Consider the following 22,139-nt stretch of genomic DNA (forward strand, 5'->3'; position numbering starts at 1 on the left):
AAGATTTGTTTTTTTATTATTTATTTCATATCATGTACTGTTGGTTTAGGGAAACTGTTTCTTTGTTTTTCTATTCTGTCAGGAGCTAAATCAACTTTACATAAGCATGTATAATGGACATTTTAGGTGGAGTCAGGGGGGGCAAGTGCCCCCTCTCGCCCCCCTCTGGCTCCGCCCCTGCATGGGGGACTGGAGTTTTGGAATGGTTTCTGATTTTTGATAAATATTTCACTAGAAGAGCCTCTTGTAGGAAAATGAAACAAATCAAAACTCGCCAAAAGTGTACTTTAGTCAATCATTTATTACCTTTGCATGAAAAACATAGAAGCTACATTCAAATATTATTGGATTGATAATGAAACATTGCACCAGCTAACAACATCTGTATAACCAAAAGTTTACAACATTAACAAGACCTTAATCCCAAAAGCTGGGGTTGGATATGGATCATCAAGACATCAACACATTAATTGGGAACAGCCACATATTATTCTACATAAATGATTATAAGATATAGCTGTCTATACTCTATATTACTGATTCCTCCTCTCAATCAACAAGACATTGTAAGTATCAAGTTGTTGTCATTGTTCCAACATCTCAACATGGTCCCAATCTAAAGATCTACCCTCAAAATCATATTCTAATTGTTGATGCCGGTCGTGAGCTAACCTGCTCATCACAGCAAGACCTGCAACAAAAAGCTAATATTAGAGAAAAGCATCTGTGAACATATTTATTCTTCAACTATAAAAGTTTTCCAATCAATTAAGAATTCCAATAAAAATGTCTTCTAGAGTAAAAAACAAAAGGAAACTAAGTTCAATAATATATTCTCCATATTTGGGAAAATTCGATTCATCAAGATCATAGAGGGTTCCCAAAATAATGAAGAGGGAAAAAAAAAAGATTATCTAAACTTAAGAGCTAAAATATGTTTCAAATATTGTGAATACGAAGGCAAACAGACTTAATTAATATATCTTACCAAAACAGTTACATTAACAATTGAGTTTGAGTTCATATGGTTAAGTATTGATTGAACTTGCAGATAAGCAAATATAACAAGATATAAATGCTGAGAATATAATAATTTCTGGTTAAGTAATGAAGAAAAAAAAAAACAAATGAGCCATTACTAGAAGCACCGTATACAAATTCTGAAACATGAAAAGCTTCCATGGGAGTAAGCATATATTTACATAAAAGCCCGCAGATGGAACTTGTGTATGCTGAGATATTAAAACTGACCTTCAATGATTTTGTAGAGAGAAGACCACCATCTATCTGTAGAAACCTGGTATTGATTTAGTGTCTCATCTATAACTTGGTCATGCTTCCCCTCCAAAACTCCCTGCAGTGTTATAACTGCATCCTTTGTTTTCTTGAGTATATTGTTGTTGTCTTCAATGTGTAACCTCTGAAGGTCATCTTGGGAAGAAGTGAGGCTAACAGCTAGGGCAAACTGGGCAGCAGCAGCCCAGCGGGACAAAGGCAGCCTTCTCCTTTGGCCATCTAGCTGCTTGGTTTCTTCTTGACTGGACTGGTTTTCTTTACCTTCGAATACTAAGCTACGTAAATACTGAGCATTTGTAGGCCCTGTACTTTGGATCATCCTAGAGAATGCACTTCCTTCATTTGATAGAAGTTCCTCTGGAGTATCATATTCTAAAACCTGAAATCAATGGTACAAAGTCTTAACTGAGATCAAAAACAAATGAAAGATCAATATTTACATCAGCATGAAATTTGCCAGCTGATTGTTGTGTTTGGCTGCTCAATCTTGTTTTATGGATCCTATAAGTTGCAGGGTTAATATTCTACAAACCCAAATATTCCTATCAAGTAGGAACACTTTTGCAAGAATAGCCTTAATGAGGGCATACCTGACCAGCATCAAGTACAAGAATTCGATCAGAGTCAATGATTGTATTTAGCCTGTGAGCAATAATGAGCATTGTGCAGGATTTAAATTCTTCACGAATAGTTTTCTGGATAAGTGCATCAGTCCTAACATCAACAGCTGCAGTTGCTTCATCAAGAACAAGAATTTTTGATCTTCGCAACAATGCTCTAGCAAGACTTAACAGCTGCCTCTGTCCAACACTGAAATTTTCTCCTCCCTCTGAGACCTTGACACAACTCAAGTGAAAGTACTTTCTGGTTAGCATTGGTAATACTTCTTTTATTTCAACGTACTATAGTTGAAACAAAATGGTAACTTAAAAAAAGACCTCTTTCCTCTAACTAAATTTCTCACCGAATGCATTTTCTTTATATCTTTTCAAAATTAAATTGGAGTCAAGGACGACTAAACAAAAATTTAACTAGACACTTCAAGCACCACTTTTCTTTATCGATTTTATTTCTTTCAAATATTTTTATATGATGCACATGTAAAAATGGTTTCTGATATGAATTTATTATTCTTTTCTTATCATATAGAAAGGTAAAAAAAATGAACTACTGTTAACAGCCATGAACCCGATCTGCTTTCGTCCTTTCCTTGTCTTTTTTTGAACTACCTTGTGGCTCCATAAATAAACCTCATTCCAACCTATTTTTCCAGCCTTTTCCACCACAAACCCTTGCCTACACAATCCTAATTTCCCACAAATAACTGCTTCTAGGGAAAATTCCAGCAACCAAAAATTCTAATGTCATACAATTTAGCCCTAGCATTGTTTGTTCTATATTACAAACTGTTGGTAGTGACAGGTAACATATCAAAGGGATTACAAGAAGACAAGCACAATAACTTGGAGTGCAATCAATGACCCACATTTAGGATGTATCCTAGACTCCTAGTACAAAACAAATCCATTTTTAGGTTGTAAACCCTAGAAACCTTGATCATTAAAATTAAGTAAGGATAGTTGGATACCTCAGCATCCAGACCGAAACAATTCTTCCTGATGACATCCTTCAAATTTGCCCTTTCTAAGGCCTCCCAAAGGTCAGCATCATTGTGCTCACTGAAAGGATCGATATTGAAACGGACAGTTCCTAGAAAAAATAAGATAACCATTATAATGATGTGTTTCAAATTTGGAAGTTTTGTGACCACATATTTTTTAAAATCAGACGCATTAAATTTCATATAAACAAAAGTTTGTTTCCTAATTCAGCCAACTTGTGTAAACAGTTTGGCTGTTTGCAACATGCATATGCTGAATACAGTTGGAGCACTACTAAGTACAAAAAATCAAAACATAACCCGAGAACAAGAGAAAGAAGCATATACATAGAACCATATGCATCTAGACATACAAATGCAAATGCACCAACCCATGGGAAAGACACACTAACTCACTTCATACGTCATTAAGAGGAAAGCAATCAAATATGCACCATATGATAACCATTCAGTTTGCACATAAATGTTTCTGAAATAACTACCACAAATACATTTGTATGGTCATAAATAATAAAAATAAAAATTACAGAAATAGGAAATATAATCATTTCAAACAATTTAAAAAGCAATATAAGGCTGCCTAAGTATGCATACCTGAGAAAAGAACTGGTGATTGTGGTATGATACTAAGAACTTTCCGCAAATCTGTTAGTCCTAACTTACCAATATCACAATCATCAATCAAAATTCGTCCTCTTTCTATTTCTACTATCCGAAATAATGCATTAAGCATGCTAGATTTCCCTGCACCAGTTCTTCCAACTATCCCTAGCTTCTCACTTGGAGGAACTGTAAAGGACAATCCATGCAAGACAGGAGGAAGTTCAGGTCTGTAACGCATGACAACATCCTCAAACACAATTGATCCAGATGAAGGCCAGCCAGGTGGGGGACGGTTGCTTTCAATGATAGCTGGAGCCTCAGAAGGCAAATCTACATATGTGCCAACACGCTCAACAGAATTTAAACAATTTTCAGCCCTACTTGCTTGCCTCAGAACACCACTTAATAGACTTGTTATATTTAAAGAATAACTGAGAAGTAGACCCATTTTAGATGCAAAAGCTACCCGGTTTTCCACTCTTTCATCCTGCAAGACAGCAAAAGTTGCTGTCAACCAAATCATGACGCCTCCTAATGTTTCCAACCTTATGGTGAGCCAACGATTTGAACTAATATTCACAAGAGTGAATCTGATATTATTGTCCATAGACTTCCCATTAATGTTGGCCATCCAATCATATGCCTTATATGCACGAATGGACGACAAACCATTTAACGCTTCTCCAAATTGTGCATAAACAGGAGATCTGGTAATGGAATCCAAGCGTTTCACTTCACGGGATGTGCTCTGTAATAAAACATATACGATAAAAATAAATGAAGTGGAATAGGAACTTAGTGAGGTGAGGTGAGGTGTGGTGTGGTGAGGTGAGGTGAGGTGTGGTGAGGTGAAATTATTAGAAACATAGAATATATATATTTTGCTTGCTAACAGTTAAATATTAATGTACTTGAACCCAGGCTTGCACTTTCAAGCCAATAAAGCTCTTTTTCCGAGGCTAGGTGCTATTACATTTTTTTCCTCCAATTTTTTTGTCAGAAACAATTTCACAAGATAAAGGGAAACAAATTTACTCAACCTAGGTGATAATGTAAATAGATGGTTTCTTTCCTTCTTCAGGTACATGCTTCCGACAGGGTAGATTGGGTTTACATAGTCCTTGTTGTATGGATAATTTAATTTAGGAAACCCTTAACATGCACTAAAATGAGAAAATGAATATTTCCATGACAATACCCTAAGTGGCTGATACCTAGTGATAGAATCTCTCAGCATTAATTCTCAGAAATCAGAATCTCACGTCCAAACAATGTCAAACATGTGAAAGAGCAAAAGACAAAATCAAAATGGTATACTGAACCTACCTGATAATATAGATAGGCTGCATAAAACAAGATCAGAAGTGGCATTATGGACCATAGCGATATTGTGCTTACAGTGCCAATCAGAACAAAAGTTGAAATAAGCTGCCACACTTGGCCCATAAACATATTTATAAAATTGGCTACATTGCGATCTATATCACCTAGATCCTTTGCAAACCTATTGATTATCCTTCCAGTTGGATTAGTGTTGAAGAATATCATTGGAGCTCTTAGAATAGAATGTAGCATGGCATCATGCAATCTTTTGGCACCACGAAGACTTGAAATGATCAGCCAATAGGAGTTTGCAAGTGTCACAGCAACCTGAATCAGTAAAGGATGAATAAGCCTTTATAATATATACCAATCACAGATGTATTAATATTTTTCTTCTGGTTCATATTATACTTTTTAAGATATTCTAAAATATAGAACAAAGAGAAAAGGGAAAAGATAATGTAGTTCTTTCTTCCTCCTAAACATCTAATATGTTTTCTGCCACTGTATTGGGTTTAGTCATATTTCATAATGATATTTCTTTTACCTATCAAGACTAATATATTTTCATTGAAAGAACTTCAGATCCTTGGAGTAGTTGAAAAACAGACAGTAGGATCAAGACGGGCAAAAGGATAATTTACTTGCCAAAAAAAAAAAAAAAAAAACATTTTCCAATTATTTAGTAACTGCAGACACACCTGGCCAAATGAAAGAAGGGCATAAATAAGAATGTAGTAGCCAGGCCTGTAACTCTCAGAAGTACTTTGATCTGTCCAAAAACTTAACCATGTGCTACTTAAAATTCGAAGAACTTCTGTTAATAGATAGCACAGAAAGAGTATCATAACAACGCAAATGCCTCCTAGTGCAGTTTTGTACCTGCAGATAGGACCAAGGCAAACATATCACATAAAATGACTGCCAAAAGAGGGGAAAAAATCATAAAATGACAGATTAGTTTATATAAACAGTCACTCTAGGAAAAGAGACTCATGATGATTGGTTAGTGGCTGTAATCAGGAAAAGTACATCCATGGCCCTTTTAGGTAACCCAGAAAAGAGATTGGTCTAATAATGGCAGAATGGTTCATATTATGCATTCAATCACAACCCCACTCAATAACTTATACCATAGCAACTTGGGTTTGGCCACATGAATTGTTTTCCGACATTCTTCTCTATCTGGAGCTGCATAACTGAAAATTTCTAGTTCATGCTTTCTAGCTACTGCTGATCCAGAAAAAGAAAAGGCACTAATTTTTTTTTTAAGTTGGCTACCTCATTAACTTGTTTAAATATATTTGTTTTCATACAAGAATTGACCATATGTCCTAGGAAATGAGTTCAATGTGAGATACCATTTTCTGCTTCGGACTTAAAAAAAGCATAGAAGCTGATTGGAATTGGGTTTGGAAGGCTCCAGGGGAGAATTAAAATCCCAAAATTAGCATACATCTGCTACATGTTGCATAATAGAAATAACACGTATTTATTCTGCAGGAAGCAGATAAAAATTTCTCCTCTCCTAGTTCCCACCATCCTATTCATTCTGTTTCTTTTCTTTTTTATGACTCTTTTATGTATACATATGTAAATTCATCTATGTATACATATGTAAATTCATCTATGTATCAATATGTATACATAAATATATACATACGCACGTATGTGCACACATAATTCTTTGCCGCCTTCATTACTGGACCCATATGCCCCACTTGTAAGCCTGGTATCCGTCACTAAACTATGTAATAATTTTAAAATTTTCTGGTGTATGTCTAGCATGTATGAACATGGTGGAGCTTTTTTTGTGTCTACACTGATATTACTATTCTGCAAAATATTTCCAATTAGATTAAAGAGCAATGGTTTCTGAATAATGTTCTAGGGATGATATATACGGGTAAATACCAAAGGTTGTATGTAACATTATTACAAAAATTAACCAGAGCATAGAATTGTTTTATCTATTACTTGGATTATTATTTCTAAGAAAATTCAGGATCAGCGTTACAGATTTGGGTTTACTCCAAGAAACATGAAATGTTTTTGTCTACAGTCATGTAGTATCCACCTTTTGTTCAATACTGACATAGCTTTTTCCATAAGTGCATGTTCTACATTGAACAAAATGTAATATTTAAAACATTGAGTCACATCCAAGGTCCAAATTAGACTAGAAATGGCTTCACTTCCATATCTGGATTATGTTAGGGTGATCTAGAGTTCATAATTTAGAAAATTTAAGGTGCAGAAAAAGGGATCTATATATTAGTTTTGTGCTAAGTTTTGTTTGTTGTTGTAGCAGAAAGACCCGACAAAAAAATTGATGATCTTCCATAATTTTGGAAATTATCAAAGTATTAAAACTATACTACCTCATCAAAACGTTCCAGCTAACAACACCTGTTTCTCGTTCTTCTTGCTTGATAAGCACAGATTTCCCTCCTTTCCCTTTCTTTTTAAGGCTTGCATCTTTTGGAAAATCATTTTCTAGCCCATTGACAGTTGGTTTAGTGCTTTTCTGATCATAGGTTTTGTTGTCTTCCTTTTCATCCTCTTGTTCTTCCATTTTACCAGCATTTTCCATTAGTTTCTGGAATAAAACACCATTTTTTGATAGCTCCTCAAAGGTTCCGTCCTCTTTGATCATGCCTTCAGAGACCAGGATAATCCTATCCACTTGAGGCAGAAAATGTAGCTGGTTTGTGACAAGAACCCGGGTTTTCCCTCGCAACTCTTCCTTTAAACAGCTATTAAAAACCTGGAAACAACCATGACTTGAAATATTACAATATGGCTTCAAGAGCATATCACTTTTAAAGATTTTGGTGGAAAAAATATAATTTTTCAAAATTTAAAAGAACAAGAGAAAAATAAGACTGCATAAGAAACAAAAAAGTAGAGAAGCATATTGAGAAGCTCTTCAGTTCTCTGCTTAGCCTTTCAAATGTATATTGATTTGGGTGTTGACTCCTAGGCTTTATCCTTCTTCTCGTCTTTCTTTTTACTCCGTCTTTCTTTTTACTCTAAATAACCCTAAGTGTTGATTCCTAGGTTTTTCTTCTTCTTTTTTCTTTTTTCTCTGTTTGTTTCAACGATAATATTTTCTAGAAAATGAGTTATTTTCCAAAAAGTATTTTTTATAAAACTATCTCATTTTCTAATGTTTGGTAGCAACCTTAAATGAGTTGAAAAATAATCTCTTAACTTTCCTTATTTATTTTGCTGTGAGATAGAGTTGTTTTACAAAAAAATTTAGTGGAAAACAATCTCTAAAAATAAGTCATAATTTTTTTGTTGACCAAAAACAGTTTTTCATTAATTCTTTTTTTTTTTTTTCTGATGCTATTAACACTGGAAAACATGGAAAATTATCTTTACACAAGATTTTCTATTGAAACAAATGGAGTGTATTGTTTCCCGCAAATCCCTTGGAGAATTTGGTGTTGCATCAGATTTTTCTTTTGCACTTAAGAAACAGGGAAATTGGATTGACTTCAAGTATTTCAGAACTTTATTACTTTCAAAATTAATGGTGTATCTTTATCTCAAGGAATTATAATTATGGCAATATACTATGTAGGAATACAAGTAAATTTAAGGTGATCTTATTCCAATTAACAAAATATACTACCTGTCGAGCAACATGTGCATCAAGAGCACTTAAAGGGTCATCAAATATATATACATCGGAATTGGAATATACAGCCCTAGCCATGGAAACTCTCTGCTTTTGCCCACCACTAATATTCACGCCCCTTTCACCAATCTCTGTGAGATCATGGCCCTAAGAGAAAATATAACAGAAAGATATAATTTCATTAATAGGACTTTTTTTTTACACTTTTTTGGGTTTATTAATAAGAAGTAAATGTAAAGATATGACTATTTAAATTCACTTAACTGGAAGTAAGTCGAGATCATGCTGCATTGCAGTTACATCAATAGCTTTCCAGTATCGTGTGGGTTCAAATTTTGAGCCAAATAATATATTTTCACGTACCTGTAAGAATGAATTTGAAAGTCAAGAGGGTGCATGGTAGTAAGAGATAACTGCGAGTAAAACACAAGGAGAATTTCAAAGCAGTAAGTAGATAGGACATGTAATATCAATAAGAATATAAGCAAGCTGCAACTCACTGTAGCATTGAAAATCCATGAAATTTGAGGTACATAGGCGACAGTTCCTCTGATAACAACACTTGAATCTCCCACAGGTGGCAGCTCCCCTAGCATTGCCGATATTAGTGATGTCTTTCCTTCTCCGGTGGCACCAACAACTGCAACTAAACTGCCAACTGGTATGTCCAAATTGACATTTGATAATGTGGCATTATCTGCCTGTATAGAATAGGAATGTTAAGAATGCTAATACAAATAGGAAAGAAGCACACTTAAGAGTCAACAAACTCTAACATTATCACAAAAATGAGAAAAAGTAATGGCAATTGGCAAGGGGTAATTTGGTCTTGGTGTAGAGATAACACCTTATGGAGACTCAAATTGAGTAGTTAGTATAATCTAAATGGACAACACTTAACACACAAAGCTAAAGCTTATAAGCTTGGGTCAAACTATGTTATATTAACCACTTGCTCCTCATTATTATTTAATGTAAGATTTCACTCACACGTGTATGGCCAACCATCTCCCCCTCACATGTGAGTCATTACCTCTCTGTGGGCCATGAACAATTTCTACTAGCTCCCCCTTATCTATGGTCAGCCAAATGTATTCTTTTCTACCATCCTATTCTATCCAAAGTTATACTTTCTATTACCTCTCTAATTGACATGTCATTTATTATTATTTCTACTAATGTTATTTTAGGTCTTCTTCTACCTTTGTTCGTTCCCTCACCTTAAATGAACTCATTGCTTTCACTGGTGCATTAATTCTCTCATCTACACAAGACCACACACCATTTCAAGTGACTCTTCCTCATCTTTTCATCAATATGTGCCAACCCTATCTTTAATTGAATTTCCTCATTTCAAAGCCTATCTTTCCTTGTGTTTAACTTATCCAGCTAAACATTATCATTTCAGCTACATTAATTTTATGAACATGTTGCTTCTTAACAGCCCAACATTTAATACCATAGAGCATAGCAAATTTTATAGCATTCTTAAAAAAATTTCCCCTTAACCATGGGTATTCTATAATCACATAATACTCTTGATGCACTTCTCAACTTCATCCACCCTATTGTTATCTTATGATTCACTTCCTCTTCTAGCCATGCATCTTGTTTACCTCTCATTTGACATGATTTTCCATATCAAGTACTGAAACCCTAGTAGAAATGTGGTCCAAAGGAATGAACATATTTTTATATAAACCATAAAAAGAAAATCTGACGTGATTACTAAAAGTACGAGGTGTTTCACTTAAAAAATAAATACTACTAAAAGTTGACCTTTGAATCCCATGAAAAGTACCCATCCTTGATAGAAATAGCTGGAAGCCCAGGTTCAAGAGGTGGATTTGGTTGTAGAACTCTCTCCTCAGCTAATAATAGTTCCTCCAAGCGTTGTAATGACACTTTAGCATTTACAACCTGTTAAACTAGAATAGCATGAGTAATTCAAAGAATAACTGCTGATAAATTGGTCATGTAAAAATACAATATTTGCTTATAACTTTGTATCAAGGCAAAGGTCAAAATGCACACTGAAACAGTAAAGGCTAGCATAACCAATGAATTTGCAGAGCTACATCAATGGGATTTAATCCCAAAAGGCAGACTATATAATTGAAGCATAGAATTTTACACAATATGCTATATTAGTTGTCTCGTAGGATGCATGTTACATACAAAAGGTATAGATACAATAGACAGACCTGACTTAATAAGTTGGGAAGCATGTTCAGAGGAAATCGCAGCACTGAAAACAAAGAAAGCGATGTAAATGCCCGTGCTGGGGTCAAATTCCCACCAAGCAAAGTGAACAAACCAAAAGAGGTCACTGTTACGACAACTGGGATGCTGTTCAGTATAAAGTTGTTAAACTGCAAAGAGGGCATTTAGCTGGTCAGAAGAACATAAAAGCTAAGAATGAAGACATACAGAACACAAAATGCAAGCTCATTTATACAGATTATGAGATGTCATGTTGTATCCAGTGCAATTTACTATTAGAACTATGGTTAAATGATTAAATTCATCATTTCTTAATAATTTAAGTTTTTGGGAAAATTAGTAATTTAACACGGTATCAAAGCAAGAGATTATAAGTTCGATCCTTGTCTTTACTGTACCTCCTATTTAAAATGTTAAAAATCCCAAGTGTTGGGCCCCAGTTTTTAAGGGGGAGTTTAGACCCCGCACATGAGGAGGACTGTTAGAATTATGATTAAATACACCATTTCCTAATAGCTTAAGCTTTTGAGACAATCAGTAAGTTAATATTTACAATTCACCATATAAAGGAATTGATGCATATGCTGTTGGTGGTCTCAAATTGCCTCATCATTGGTTTTAAATTGATCATAGATCATGAATTTAGTCATTATAAGTCAACTATGGGTAACATTTATTGTACCAATCAAGATCACTATGTAAATGTTACATTTGAGAGAACCAAATCATGTTAACATATGCATCATAATTTTTTATAAACAACAATAAAGTTCCGGTGTTCCAAAATAATATATCTTCCCAGTACTTTATATATCTGCATATGCAATCTATCAGGTGGCCCTAAGTACAAAAGCCTTGAAAAACAACAATTGGTAAGCATTTAACCATAACGACCAATTTTTGCTGATCATCAATGCTACTGTGGAAGCATAGTTAGTAGCCAGACAAAATAATCAATTTTCTCTACAGCAATCATACTTGCAGTATGCAGTCAGCCAAATTTGGTTTCTATGTAACTCAAGCAGTAGTGCTAAATACACTACATGTCAACAGTGATGATGAGGAATTTAAAAAAGCAAATAGTAACATCATCTTGCTTTCGACATTCTTGAACTAGATAGGAGCAAGAAGAAATTTTCCAAGATTATGTTTTGAGCCATACAGCTGATAGTAATTGTGCTTTGCGGAACCATGACAGCTCATCATTCCTTATGCTTTGAACTTTAGATAGGAAGCTTGTCTCCCAAGCATAACATCTGGAATACATTTCAGCATATTATCAAAACAAACAGTGTCATGCACGGAACAACATAAAACTTTCTTAAATTAACCATACTTCACAGTGTCCATGGCTGCCAAAATTTCATTCATGAGGCCAACTCTCTTGTCAGTCCACTGCAGTGCTTCCTTGGTCAGTTTCCGCATTTTGCTAAGCACAACAGTCTGTTCTCACAAGTTAATCATGAAACATGAGCTTTCATCAGAGACATTGTATGGAATAAGGAAAACTCATACTAATTATAGTTCAGGTAAAAATTAACAAACTCAAGTTCCATTGTCTATATAAACCATAATAATTTTTGCAAAATTGTTAAATTACAGATTTTTCCAAAAGTTTAAGCTTTTGGTCAAAATTAGTAATTTAACATAGTATCAAAGTAAAAAGTCCTAAGTTCAATCTCAGTCCCCTCCACTCTACCTCCCATTTAAAATCTCACGTGTTGGGTCTCACCTATTAAAAAGATAGTTTCGGCCCACATGTGAGAGACAGGTGTTAGAATTGTGTGGTTAAATAATTAGATTTATCATATCCCAATAGCTTAAGCTTATGAGAGAATTAATAATTTAACAATTTAAAACAATAATGTAAGACTTTATAAGCAGTTAATATGAAAACAGTTTGTAACCAATCAAACTTAGCATAAACTAAAACCCCTCTCAAAGTAGGCCCCCTGAGTAACTATCAATCCAAATACAGGCCTCACATGTTGCATGGCAGAAGAAATTACCATGTTAGGCAGTGGGCCAATAATGTGTATCAAGCTTAGTACAAATTTAGAGTAATTCATTGCGAAGTTATAAGAATTTCTAAATTTTTATAAAGAATATATAAATAGAAAAATCAATTAGTATCACAAATCTAAGTGAGAAATATAATCTACAAATATAAGGTTTAAAAGTACTAAATCATCGTTGTTATCAAACCCAGAATGTCTTTGCAGTACGCTAGAAAACTAGATGTGACCTTATAGATAGAAAATTAAATTGTATTATATGATTAATGCAGCAAGCACTAAAGTTGTAGTTGCCATTATGAAACCAGTCCTTGACAGATCAAGAGTTAGCCAGAGAAAAATTAGATAAAATTAATGTCTACTGTCAAAGAAATAAAAGAGTCCAAGAGACAGAGTCAATGTCCTAAGACATCTTATTTGTTGTTGTTGGTAAAAATCATATAAAACTGTACTAATTCTGTGTTATTTCTGAGTACCTAAAAACTGGACTTCAAATTTCAGAGCTGTTCTTCAGTCTGCCTAAGGGTCTCAAAGGGCTTTTGTTGAAGATTAAGTCTGGTTTGTTTTCTTTTCTCAGAGGCTGAGGACTGTTCCTTTTTGAGTGTCTATTTAGTGCCAATCTATGAACCTCTTTTCATTGTTCTCTCAATTTTTCTACCAACACATTAACTTTCTTTTGTCACTAGTGTTGAGGTCGTTGGGTTTTCTGATAAAAACATCACATTAATAGTTTTAGGATTAGGGATGCATCAGTGGCACCAAATAGTTTGGTAAATTTGAGCTTGGGTCAGATTATGGAATTTGAAATTATAAATAAAGAATATTTGCACAAAATTACTACTAGGAAAACAAACAAGCAAAAAAAAAAAGATCATCACAAAATTGGAAAAATAGTAAAGAACCATGCAATCAACCCATTTTATCAGAATAGGATAGAAAATAAGGTCTTCTGACCTGTATAGGGACCATGAGAACTAGCAATAATGATCCCAGAAGTGAAGCTACACCTAGTTGCTGGTAAAGAAGTACCATAGCTACAACAATACGAAATGGAGCTGACCATAATCCATGAAGTTGTTGACATATTTGCTGAACAATATAAGGAACATATTAATTCAGTCATGCCCCTTCCCCAAAATAATTATAATATGGTCAAATTTTTTCCAGCATGCATATTCACCGAGTTAGAGGATACCTGAAGTGAATTAGCATCAGTCGTCACCATATTGGTTATCTTTCCAGAGGAAAAATTCTTGCGACCCTCATGTGTTAGTCTTAAAGACTTGCGGAAAATTGCAGCCACCTATAATTAGAAATAGTCACTTCTTCAACTGAAACGTGAGTTGCAAGGCTAGACCCAACCAAAGAGGCAATTAAGGCTGAAAGTCTACAGAAACAAAAGTGCCATATACAATAAGATTTCTAACACAGAAAAAACTTTACCAAAGTTGACCTCAGCCGAAAACCAACACGCATAACATTCTGAAAATACTGAGATTCGCATAGCACACCAAGTGACTGAAATAAATAAACAATTAGTCAATCTTCTTTTAATCTAAATATAGACCAATCACAAAACAATGCTCCAAAGTCAACTACTAGTATCTTTTCTCAGAGGTAAGCAAAAGTTCTTTCTACTGCCATTTGACAAAAAAAATATACTAATAAATGCAGTTGTCTTCTCACCAAGCCATAATTTGATGACTGCAAGTATAAAAATCAATGAATAATAGACACTTCATTCAATGAGTAATAAAATTTTTAACCAACCAGAAAGCAACATGCTTCACTATAATTATTGAAGTAAATCTACCATATAAAAAAAAAGAACCATACTTAATTATTATACACTGTCAATGAAGTACGGCCATGCTATTGATTTACAAGAAAATTTTCCACATGGAAAGATTTCACAGAAAATCCCTGCAACACTCCTACCTCCAGAAATCCTCGTAATATGTTGAAGATGAATCATAAATGCAACTTAAAGAAACAATCCCAAAATGTAATCCAACAATGCCCATTACGTATTCAAGGTACACTTCTCACATAAACATATCTTTAACCTGCAAGTTACACACTCTCCCAGTGGGTTATGAACCCACAACCTCACCCTTCACCTTACTCTTACAAGTGGAGGTGCCATTTGAGCTAGACCTCATCTGCTACCCTTTATGTAATACATTTAAAATCATTCTCATGAGTGCCTTTCACTTAAATATATGTCTCCCCTTCTGACTAATGTTGCTGATCAGCTATAATTTTCCACAAAAAACCTAGTCACAAGAGCAACTTTTCAAATATCAATATTGATAGTATGAGTAGAATTCATACCACCCCAGCGAAAATTGAGAAGGCATAGATGTAACCAATCCAAGCTGGATCCCCTCGTTGCATGGACTGCAGGCAGTAACAAGAAAGTTATGAACTTTTATGATCCAAAACCTCAAAACAAGGTTCATCTTATAGCTAAACCGTAACAGAACTGAGAATGCAGAATAATCTCAAACTAAGGTAGTTTTATTCATGTCCAATCTTTCTCATCATCACAGAAAATAATGTCAAGAATGAATCGATCTTAGCAACCAAAAATGGTCTATACTTCAACTTGATAATTCTTTGGATATAAGGATTTTGCAGGGTGCAAGTGTTATGGGCTAATAGACATTTTTTTTATGTTTCTGAAACCATAACTTTTCATTTCCTTCCTTTGCATGGTCTGCATTGTTTTATTTTATTTTTCATAATTCAAAAGTCGGGGAAGGGGGATTTGAACCCAGGAAGTGCCAATTGAGCTACAAGGCTCTTGACATCTACATTATTTATAGACCATCTTTCTAACAGCCATTTCAAAATTACACACTTGACTTAAATTTCTTGGGAAATGAAGCTCCTAATTTTTATTCCCCTTTAGAAATTGTTAGAAGTATGTGATTAAATGATTATATTTACCATATTCCAATAGTTTAAGCTTTTTATTCCAATATTTACCATATTCCAAAGGGTCCTATGTTTGATTCTTGTCTCCTCCACTCACCTCCCATTTAAAATCCTACATGTTGGGTCTCACCTATTAAAATGATTAAATTTACCATGTCCCAATAGTTTAAGCTTTTGCGAATGATAATTTAACAGAAATGATGACCATTCTTGCTTCCAACTTCTTTATTATTTACTATATAATAAAAATTTCCATATTCATTATGAAACTAAGGCTCATAAACTGAGGTTGTAAGCTTGTCCAATCATAAGACCTATGAGGTCTTAAATTTGATCTAGTAAACATGGATCAGTGTTCAATGCTTCAGATTTCAACAAACACAGCCTTTTAATATGAGAATTAATTAAATTTATATAGAAGACAGACACCCTTTTTAGGCGGTAAATAATTTGAAATAACATCATTTATCAATTAAGTTGCAAGAAAGTAACAGACCTGTAAGAGTTGGTTCAATAGAACTGGCCCCACAAATTGAGAAAGATCATTGCCAATCTACAAAATGTTCAATGAAAAATTAATTAGCTCCCAAAATGTCATCAAATACAGAATTGTGTTTCACTTTTAATACTGTTCCGATTAAATCTTTCTTGTTGCATTCAAAAGGAAACTTTAAATTTTATATAATCTACAAAATAAGATAAGTGCCAGATCTCCATAAATCAAGACCAATGCATGAGAATTTATTGAAATTATTTTATTTAGTGAAATTCTATTTGGTATACAAAATTTAAGATCCAATATCCATTCATGAGTAAACTTTAGAACAGATGCCTATGCATAAGCATCCATAGAGAAGTCCTCGTTTAGTAATATCTAATTTACATCTGTCGATGCACACCAATATCCATTCAATTATTTCAGTTTATGAATTATATATCGTACATAATTATTTAACAGATTAAGGCATTATTCAAATTAGTTGTGACCTTCAAATGTTGAAAGATAAAAGATGATTTTTTGCAACAAAACAGTAGATTGCATACAAAATTTCAAGAGATATTGTATGCAGTTAATGAATGAATTCGTGAGCAACAATGCCATCCTGAACAATCCTTGACAAAATGGAAAAGGAAAGGAGGAGAGGGGGACAAAGGGAATGAGATCATTACCTTGAAGAAGCCACCCCGCCAAAACCTACATAAAACATTTAAAATCCAATCACATATCAGAAATCTTAGAGTTTCATCAAAATCTAGAAAAAAAAAAAAATATATATATATATATATATGTCATACCTTCCACCAAGGCTATTATTCAATGCTCTTAAAAGCCACGGTTTTGACTTTTGAGATTCTTCAATCCAACATCTCTGGAACCTGCAAAATCAACACTGTCAAACATGTTTCACAATGGTTATGAATTTGTTAAGAGGCACATGAAATAATGGCAACATGATGCTAACTTTCTACTAAGTGTCTCGGTCCGATCCCATGTGTCCAACTTCCAGATATCTTTTTCAGTGATAGGTTTTCTGTAACCCTGCTGCATGAGTGGAGTGATCCATCCAAAATATATTCCTACAGAAAATTAACCAAATGTAAGCAAGTCAAGGTAATTGGAGGTCCGATCTTCCATCATGGTAAAAGTGATGAAAGTACGAAACCCTTTCTTCCATCCTAAGACATCTCTATCCCCTCCTTACCCCCCCCCCCAACTCCACCCCCCGTCCCAAAAATAAGAACCAATAAATTTAGAAGAACCTGGAAGATGCTTATATTGCCTGTTTCACAACATTATTTTCATTTACCAAGAAAACACGAGAAACGACTAGATAGGTGTAAAGACACAACAACTAGGATCATAAATGGGTTCGCTCTTTTTTTCTCTGTTCTGGTGCATCAAATAGAACACCTAGAGATTAAAGTCCTGCACCAACACAACTAACAAGTGCATACCACTTTTTAGTCTATTACGTGTATTGCTTTAATTGCTCCCTCCTCAACAAAAAGCCAATAACTGAAGAAGTGAAGAACCAGTAGGATATACTATAACTCCTGGCATTAAGGACCGTTTAGTTTTAGTAAGTACTCACTGGAAAATATATTGACATGCCTCTCAGGACAAATCTGCTCTTCTCCAGGAATAGCTTCGTATTCGCAGTTGTCAAGAGGCTCAGCATGCATCATACTGTAACCCGGATAAGGATCCAGATTAGGAACATAAACAACAAGAAGAATTCCAAACAACACCTGTATCAGAACAATAGATACAAGTAAGAAATGTAATGACATGTTTTGGAATTATAAAGAAAAGCCAAGATTCAAAATATCTACTGAAGGTAATTGTTTTTACCATGGTAAAATGTGAAGTGACTATCAATGACAAAGATAGGATCTCTTAATCCAAATGTTGGCCCAGTTTGCATTAGTTCTCAAGAAGTTGTTGTGATGACCTACTAAGTATAAAGTTGGAACTAGTCCAGGTCTACAGGCCTGTCAGAATTGTTAGTATTGGTGTGTATGTGAGCTCCCACTTTGTTATTGCTTCAACTTTTGAGATAGCTGGTTTCTAACATTAAACCAAATCTAGATTGTCATTGAGGCCCTTGGTTCAAGTCTTTGTGACCCCCATCCCGTTAAGTTCTTCTATTAATTAACACATGCAAGGCTCACTGTTTGTTTTGCTATTGAGCAGCCCTGATGGAGAGAGGGATGGTGTATATGTGAGCCTGATAAACATTGTTGATCTTAGCTTGCGAGACAAATAATTTCTGATAAAGACGGCTTAAGAGTGGATTCAGATATGCAAGGGCCAATTTCCTAATATCTTATGCCTTTTGGGATACAGTTTCTAATCAGAATTTTAAAGACAAGGTTCAGAAATGCAGGCCAGCTTGCCTTAAGGACCCAGACTAGAACTTCCATTCTTACTAGCACTATCCTATAGATGTAAAAAGATGCCAAAATCCACGTGTCCAATGCCTTCCTTCAGGAACCAGAAAGGCTACCTAAATGGCCACACTAATATTTTTCTCACAAATTCATTTTAAAAAGTGGAGCATAGCAAGGAATGATACAACTTTGATGCACTTGTTACGAATTCACGCTTACACTTTCCATTATAAATCTATAATATCATCATCCATTTTATGCTCATATTTAGATTAGGATATTTAGTTGCTTCCTTTATATTTCTTTAGTCCCAGACCCATGTCCCTCAAGCCTTCCAAGCATTGATAAGTGACTATTAACTGCTTGACACAGAGCCTAAGATCTGTACAAAGCTTCTACAGCCAATTCTTAGCCTTCATCCACAGACCATTTAGAATTACGACAGGGTAAACAGCACATATGAAAACTAACATAAGAAGAGGTTATAGACCTACAACCATTAGAGGCGGTAAAAGAGAAGGAACAAACCTGGCAGCAAACTGTACTTATGTACAAATACAGTGTAGATCTGCATGATTAAAATATAATTGTAAGTATGCATTGGCATCCAGCATGAATAAAAGTTATCCCACTCCAGAAAACAGTGCCACCAATAAGACATGTATCCTATATGCAATAGCCATAATGATTACTTAAGTGGAATCTGCTAGCATTCTTGTTGAGGTGCAAACTGAAACTTGTTATTTTTGTAGTAATGATAGGTGATAAAGGTGCAAAATTAAAATCATAACGTTTGTGTGTGTGTGTGTGTGTGTGTGTGTGTTTATATTTAATTAGCTCTTAAAAAATAACTTTATGTTATTTAAAGTTTCTAGCAAATTAACATTGACCACTGAAATTAACATGAGGAAGTAGGATGGTCAGGGGCTAAACATGATATTCAACTATAATTGTTGCTAATGTTTTTTTTTTAATTCTTGTCCCTGTAAGTAAATATTTCAAGGGTATATATGCATGAATATTGTTCCAGATCTTTGATTTACAATGAGAAATCCCAGATTACCCCTGCTTTGTTAGTACAAGTCCTGACTTACATTTTTTGATTTATTCTGGACAACTTTAACACAATAACCATCCATTTTTCAGACAAGCATTACTTCTCTTACTCTAAAATCAATCTTGGATTTTCCATATATAACAGATTATTCACAGCTGATTTCAAATAATTCCTCAAAATCAAATTGTCAAGAGGGTCACGTACATGCAACTTTCTCAAGACACTTGAGAAACCTCCCCCACACCCCCCCCCCCCCCCCCCCAAAAAAAAAAAAGAAAGAAAGAAAAGGGAACTAGCATTTCTTTAATAAACCAGAGGCCACTCCGAATTTTCTATGTGAGGATTGCACTTAATGAATGAAAGAAAAACCAACCTACTGTAGTAACTGCTCACTGAAAGAATAAGATTGAGCAGCACAGCATCCCCTACCAAAACATAGATGACTGCAAACCGTACAAACCACCGAAATTGCCGAATGTAAATCTTAGTTTCCAGGCCAATCATTACCAGCATGGAGCACCAAGCAACAGCCTCAATGATCAAAGAAATTTTCTACAAGAGAAGAAAAAAAAAAATCATTTTGCAAATTCAAGTCAAGTTGACTTAACATGTTACTATCATAATATTACAATTGCCTCCGGCCGGAATTAGAGATAAAAATTATCAAACTAAAATTGTACAGGTTAAACATTTCACAGTGAATTGAAGCTAAAAGATATCAAATTTCAAATACGTTTAATTTTGCATAACATGCTAAGATTTGAAAATGCCATGTTATGAGGAAGATAACATGCAACATTATTAAGACAATATGAAAACTCACCTCAAAAGGAGCAAAACCAGTCTGTCCATCCAGGTTAAAGATTGAAAACCCCATCATCAACCTTAATAAAGGTCCAGCAGTGCAATAACCAGCCAACAATCCCAACATGTAATTGTAATAATTTGACGTCAAACGATACCTAATGGCTTTGGAATTGTTCTTTATCAGCCATATCCGATAAGAGCACAGGCCAAGGAGAACCAAGTGAGAAATGGAGATCACTAGAGAGTCAATTGCACAAGGTGTGTATGAGCCAAAAGCACTATCTACTGCTTTGGTCCATACCCCATTTGCCACAGGCTGACAATACCAAATTAACGGCTCAAAAGCCATATTCAGTCCCTATTTCACAAATCTTCAATTGCAAGGCCACATTACAAACTCATATTTTCTTTTGCTAGAAACAACTAGAGGGTGTTTGATAGAGTTTTGTGCTAACCCAATTCCCTGCAACAATAGAAAACCATACTCATATTCAAACCGAAAAGAAGTAATACAACACCAAATATTTTAAGTTTGAACCCATCAATACATGAAAGAAAAGAAACCCATCTCTATCCTGCAAATGCTAATTTAAATTCTATCAAGGAACAGACAACAGAGAAAAAAAGTGAAAGAAAAATTCAATCTTCTTCCATTTATTGCTGACAAGAAGACAGAGGACAAGAAATGAATACAGAAACCTGATTCATATGTTTTCTTAGGTTTATGCAATGTAGTTCCAGTTTTTACATAAACCAGTACTGAAAAGAAAAAACAAGAACAAGAAAGCCATAACTGACAATGAGAGCATTACCTCCAAAGATTGAGTTATTGTCAGGAATGGACCAAACAGAGTCAAACATACGCAAGAGATTCTATAAGCGACTTTATGGCATGCATAATTTTTTTTTTTTTTTTTTGATGCGTTATGGCATGCATAATTGATTATATATAATCTTAGTTTGAAGTTGAAAGTAAGTTAAACCTCGTCTCGTCAGTAGCGACCGCTAGAGGTAAACCTCGTAAAAAAATATAAATGAAAAATCTTATTTCATGTTAGCTATTGCATGCTCGGTATATACTTTTTTTTTTTTTTTTTTTTAAGAGAAATAATATGTCTACAATATTTATAACATTTTTACAATAAATTTTAAGTGACAAGTTATTACTAGTTGTTATTATTGGGGTAAAAAAGTAATCTTACCGTTAATTCGAAATTTGAACCAATAACAACTAATCACCTATGATTTGTTATAAAAATGTTGTAACCGTAGCATCTCTTTTTTTTAAATCATGTTTTAAAAACGCGATTTCACAACACGATTTCGCACTATGTGCCAGTGTATTCGGCGAGTGTCCAATAGTGAATGACTATCATTACTTAAAAAAAAAAAAATGTCTTCTTAAGTATCTCAAGGCTACATATCAAGCAAATAATAAATATTTATTTAATTATGTGTTAATACACACTTTTTTGAGAAAGAAAATGTGTCAATAATTTATTGGTTTACATACATAAAATTATCGTATTTATATGCTTTTTATATTATATTTGTAGTTTTGTACACAATTTCACTCTATTTAAAGAAAAAAAAATTAATAAAAAAATTGACAAAAAAAACCATAAATAAATAAGGAAAAATATTAATACACACCCTCTAATTTTTTTTCTTTTTAGAAACTTCTATTAAACACATTCTTACACAACCTTGAAATGC

The 22,139-nt window shown here is 34.2% G+C and overlaps 1 protein-coding gene across 5 annotated transcripts; it reads right to left on the minus strand.

Annotated features, from left to right (window-relative positions):
• Positions 1-313: 313 nt before the first annotated feature.
• On the minus strand, positions 314-21,324 carry LOC115991729 (ABC transporter C family member 12-like). 5 transcript variants are annotated; one of them, XM_031115603.1, is made up of 28 exons: positions 21,236-21,324; positions 20,440-20,886; positions 19,990-20,168; positions 19,088-19,127; positions 17,761-17,917; positions 17,131-17,245; positions 16,964-17,044; positions 16,838-16,862; positions 16,164-16,220; positions 15,062-15,127; positions 14,171-14,245; positions 13,923-14,030; positions 13,682-13,816; positions 12,049-12,155; positions 11,875-11,968; positions 10,694-10,861; positions 10,269-10,409; positions 8,990-9,190; positions 8,754-8,852; positions 8,484-8,636; positions 7,225-7,610; positions 5,545-5,725; positions 4,847-5,170; positions 3,512-4,268; positions 2,885-3,006; positions 1,887-2,132; positions 1,252-1,675; positions 314-691 (listed from the first exon to the last, which is right to left on the minus strand). In XM_031115603.1, the coding sequence occupies exons 2-28, from the start codon at positions 20,770-20,772 to the stop codon at positions 585-587; spliced, it is 4,881 nt and encodes a 1,626-aa protein (XP_030971463.1). In that variant the 5' UTR covers positions 20,773-20,886; positions 21,236-21,324; the 3' UTR covers positions 314-584. The 5 variants fall into 5 exon arrangements, 4 of the variants coding, with proteins under 4 accessions (XP_030971463.1, XP_030971464.1, XP_030971465.1 ...); XM_031115604.1 differs by lacking the exon at positions 21,236-21,324 and adding an exon at positions 21,123-21,210; XM_031115605.1 differs by lacking the exon at positions 21,236-21,324 and adding an exon at positions 20,972-21,116.
• Positions 21,325-22,139: the final 815 nt, after the last annotated feature.

This window comes from Quercus lobata, chromosome 5, assembly GCF_001633185.2.
Source record: "Quercus lobata isolate SW786 chromosome 5, ValleyOak3.0 Primary Assembly, whole genome shotgun sequence".
Classification (NCBI taxonomy): domain Eukaryota; kingdom Viridiplantae; phylum Streptophyta; class Magnoliopsida; order Fagales; family Fagaceae; genus Quercus; species Quercus lobata.

Coding starts and splice junctions, on each gene's coding strand:
- LOC115991729 (XM_031115603.1), bottom strand. CDS start 20,772: ATGGCTTTTGAGCCGTTAATTTGGTATTGTCAGCCTGTGGCAAATGGG. Junction 13,817..13,922: donor CTGATGCTAATTCACTTCAG/GTATCCTCTAAC, acceptor TATATTGTTCAG/CAAATATGTCAACAACTTCA. Junction 1,676..1,886: donor TTGTACTTGATGCTGGTCAG/GTATGCCCTCAT, acceptor CATTGATTTCAG/GTTTTAGAATATGATACTCC.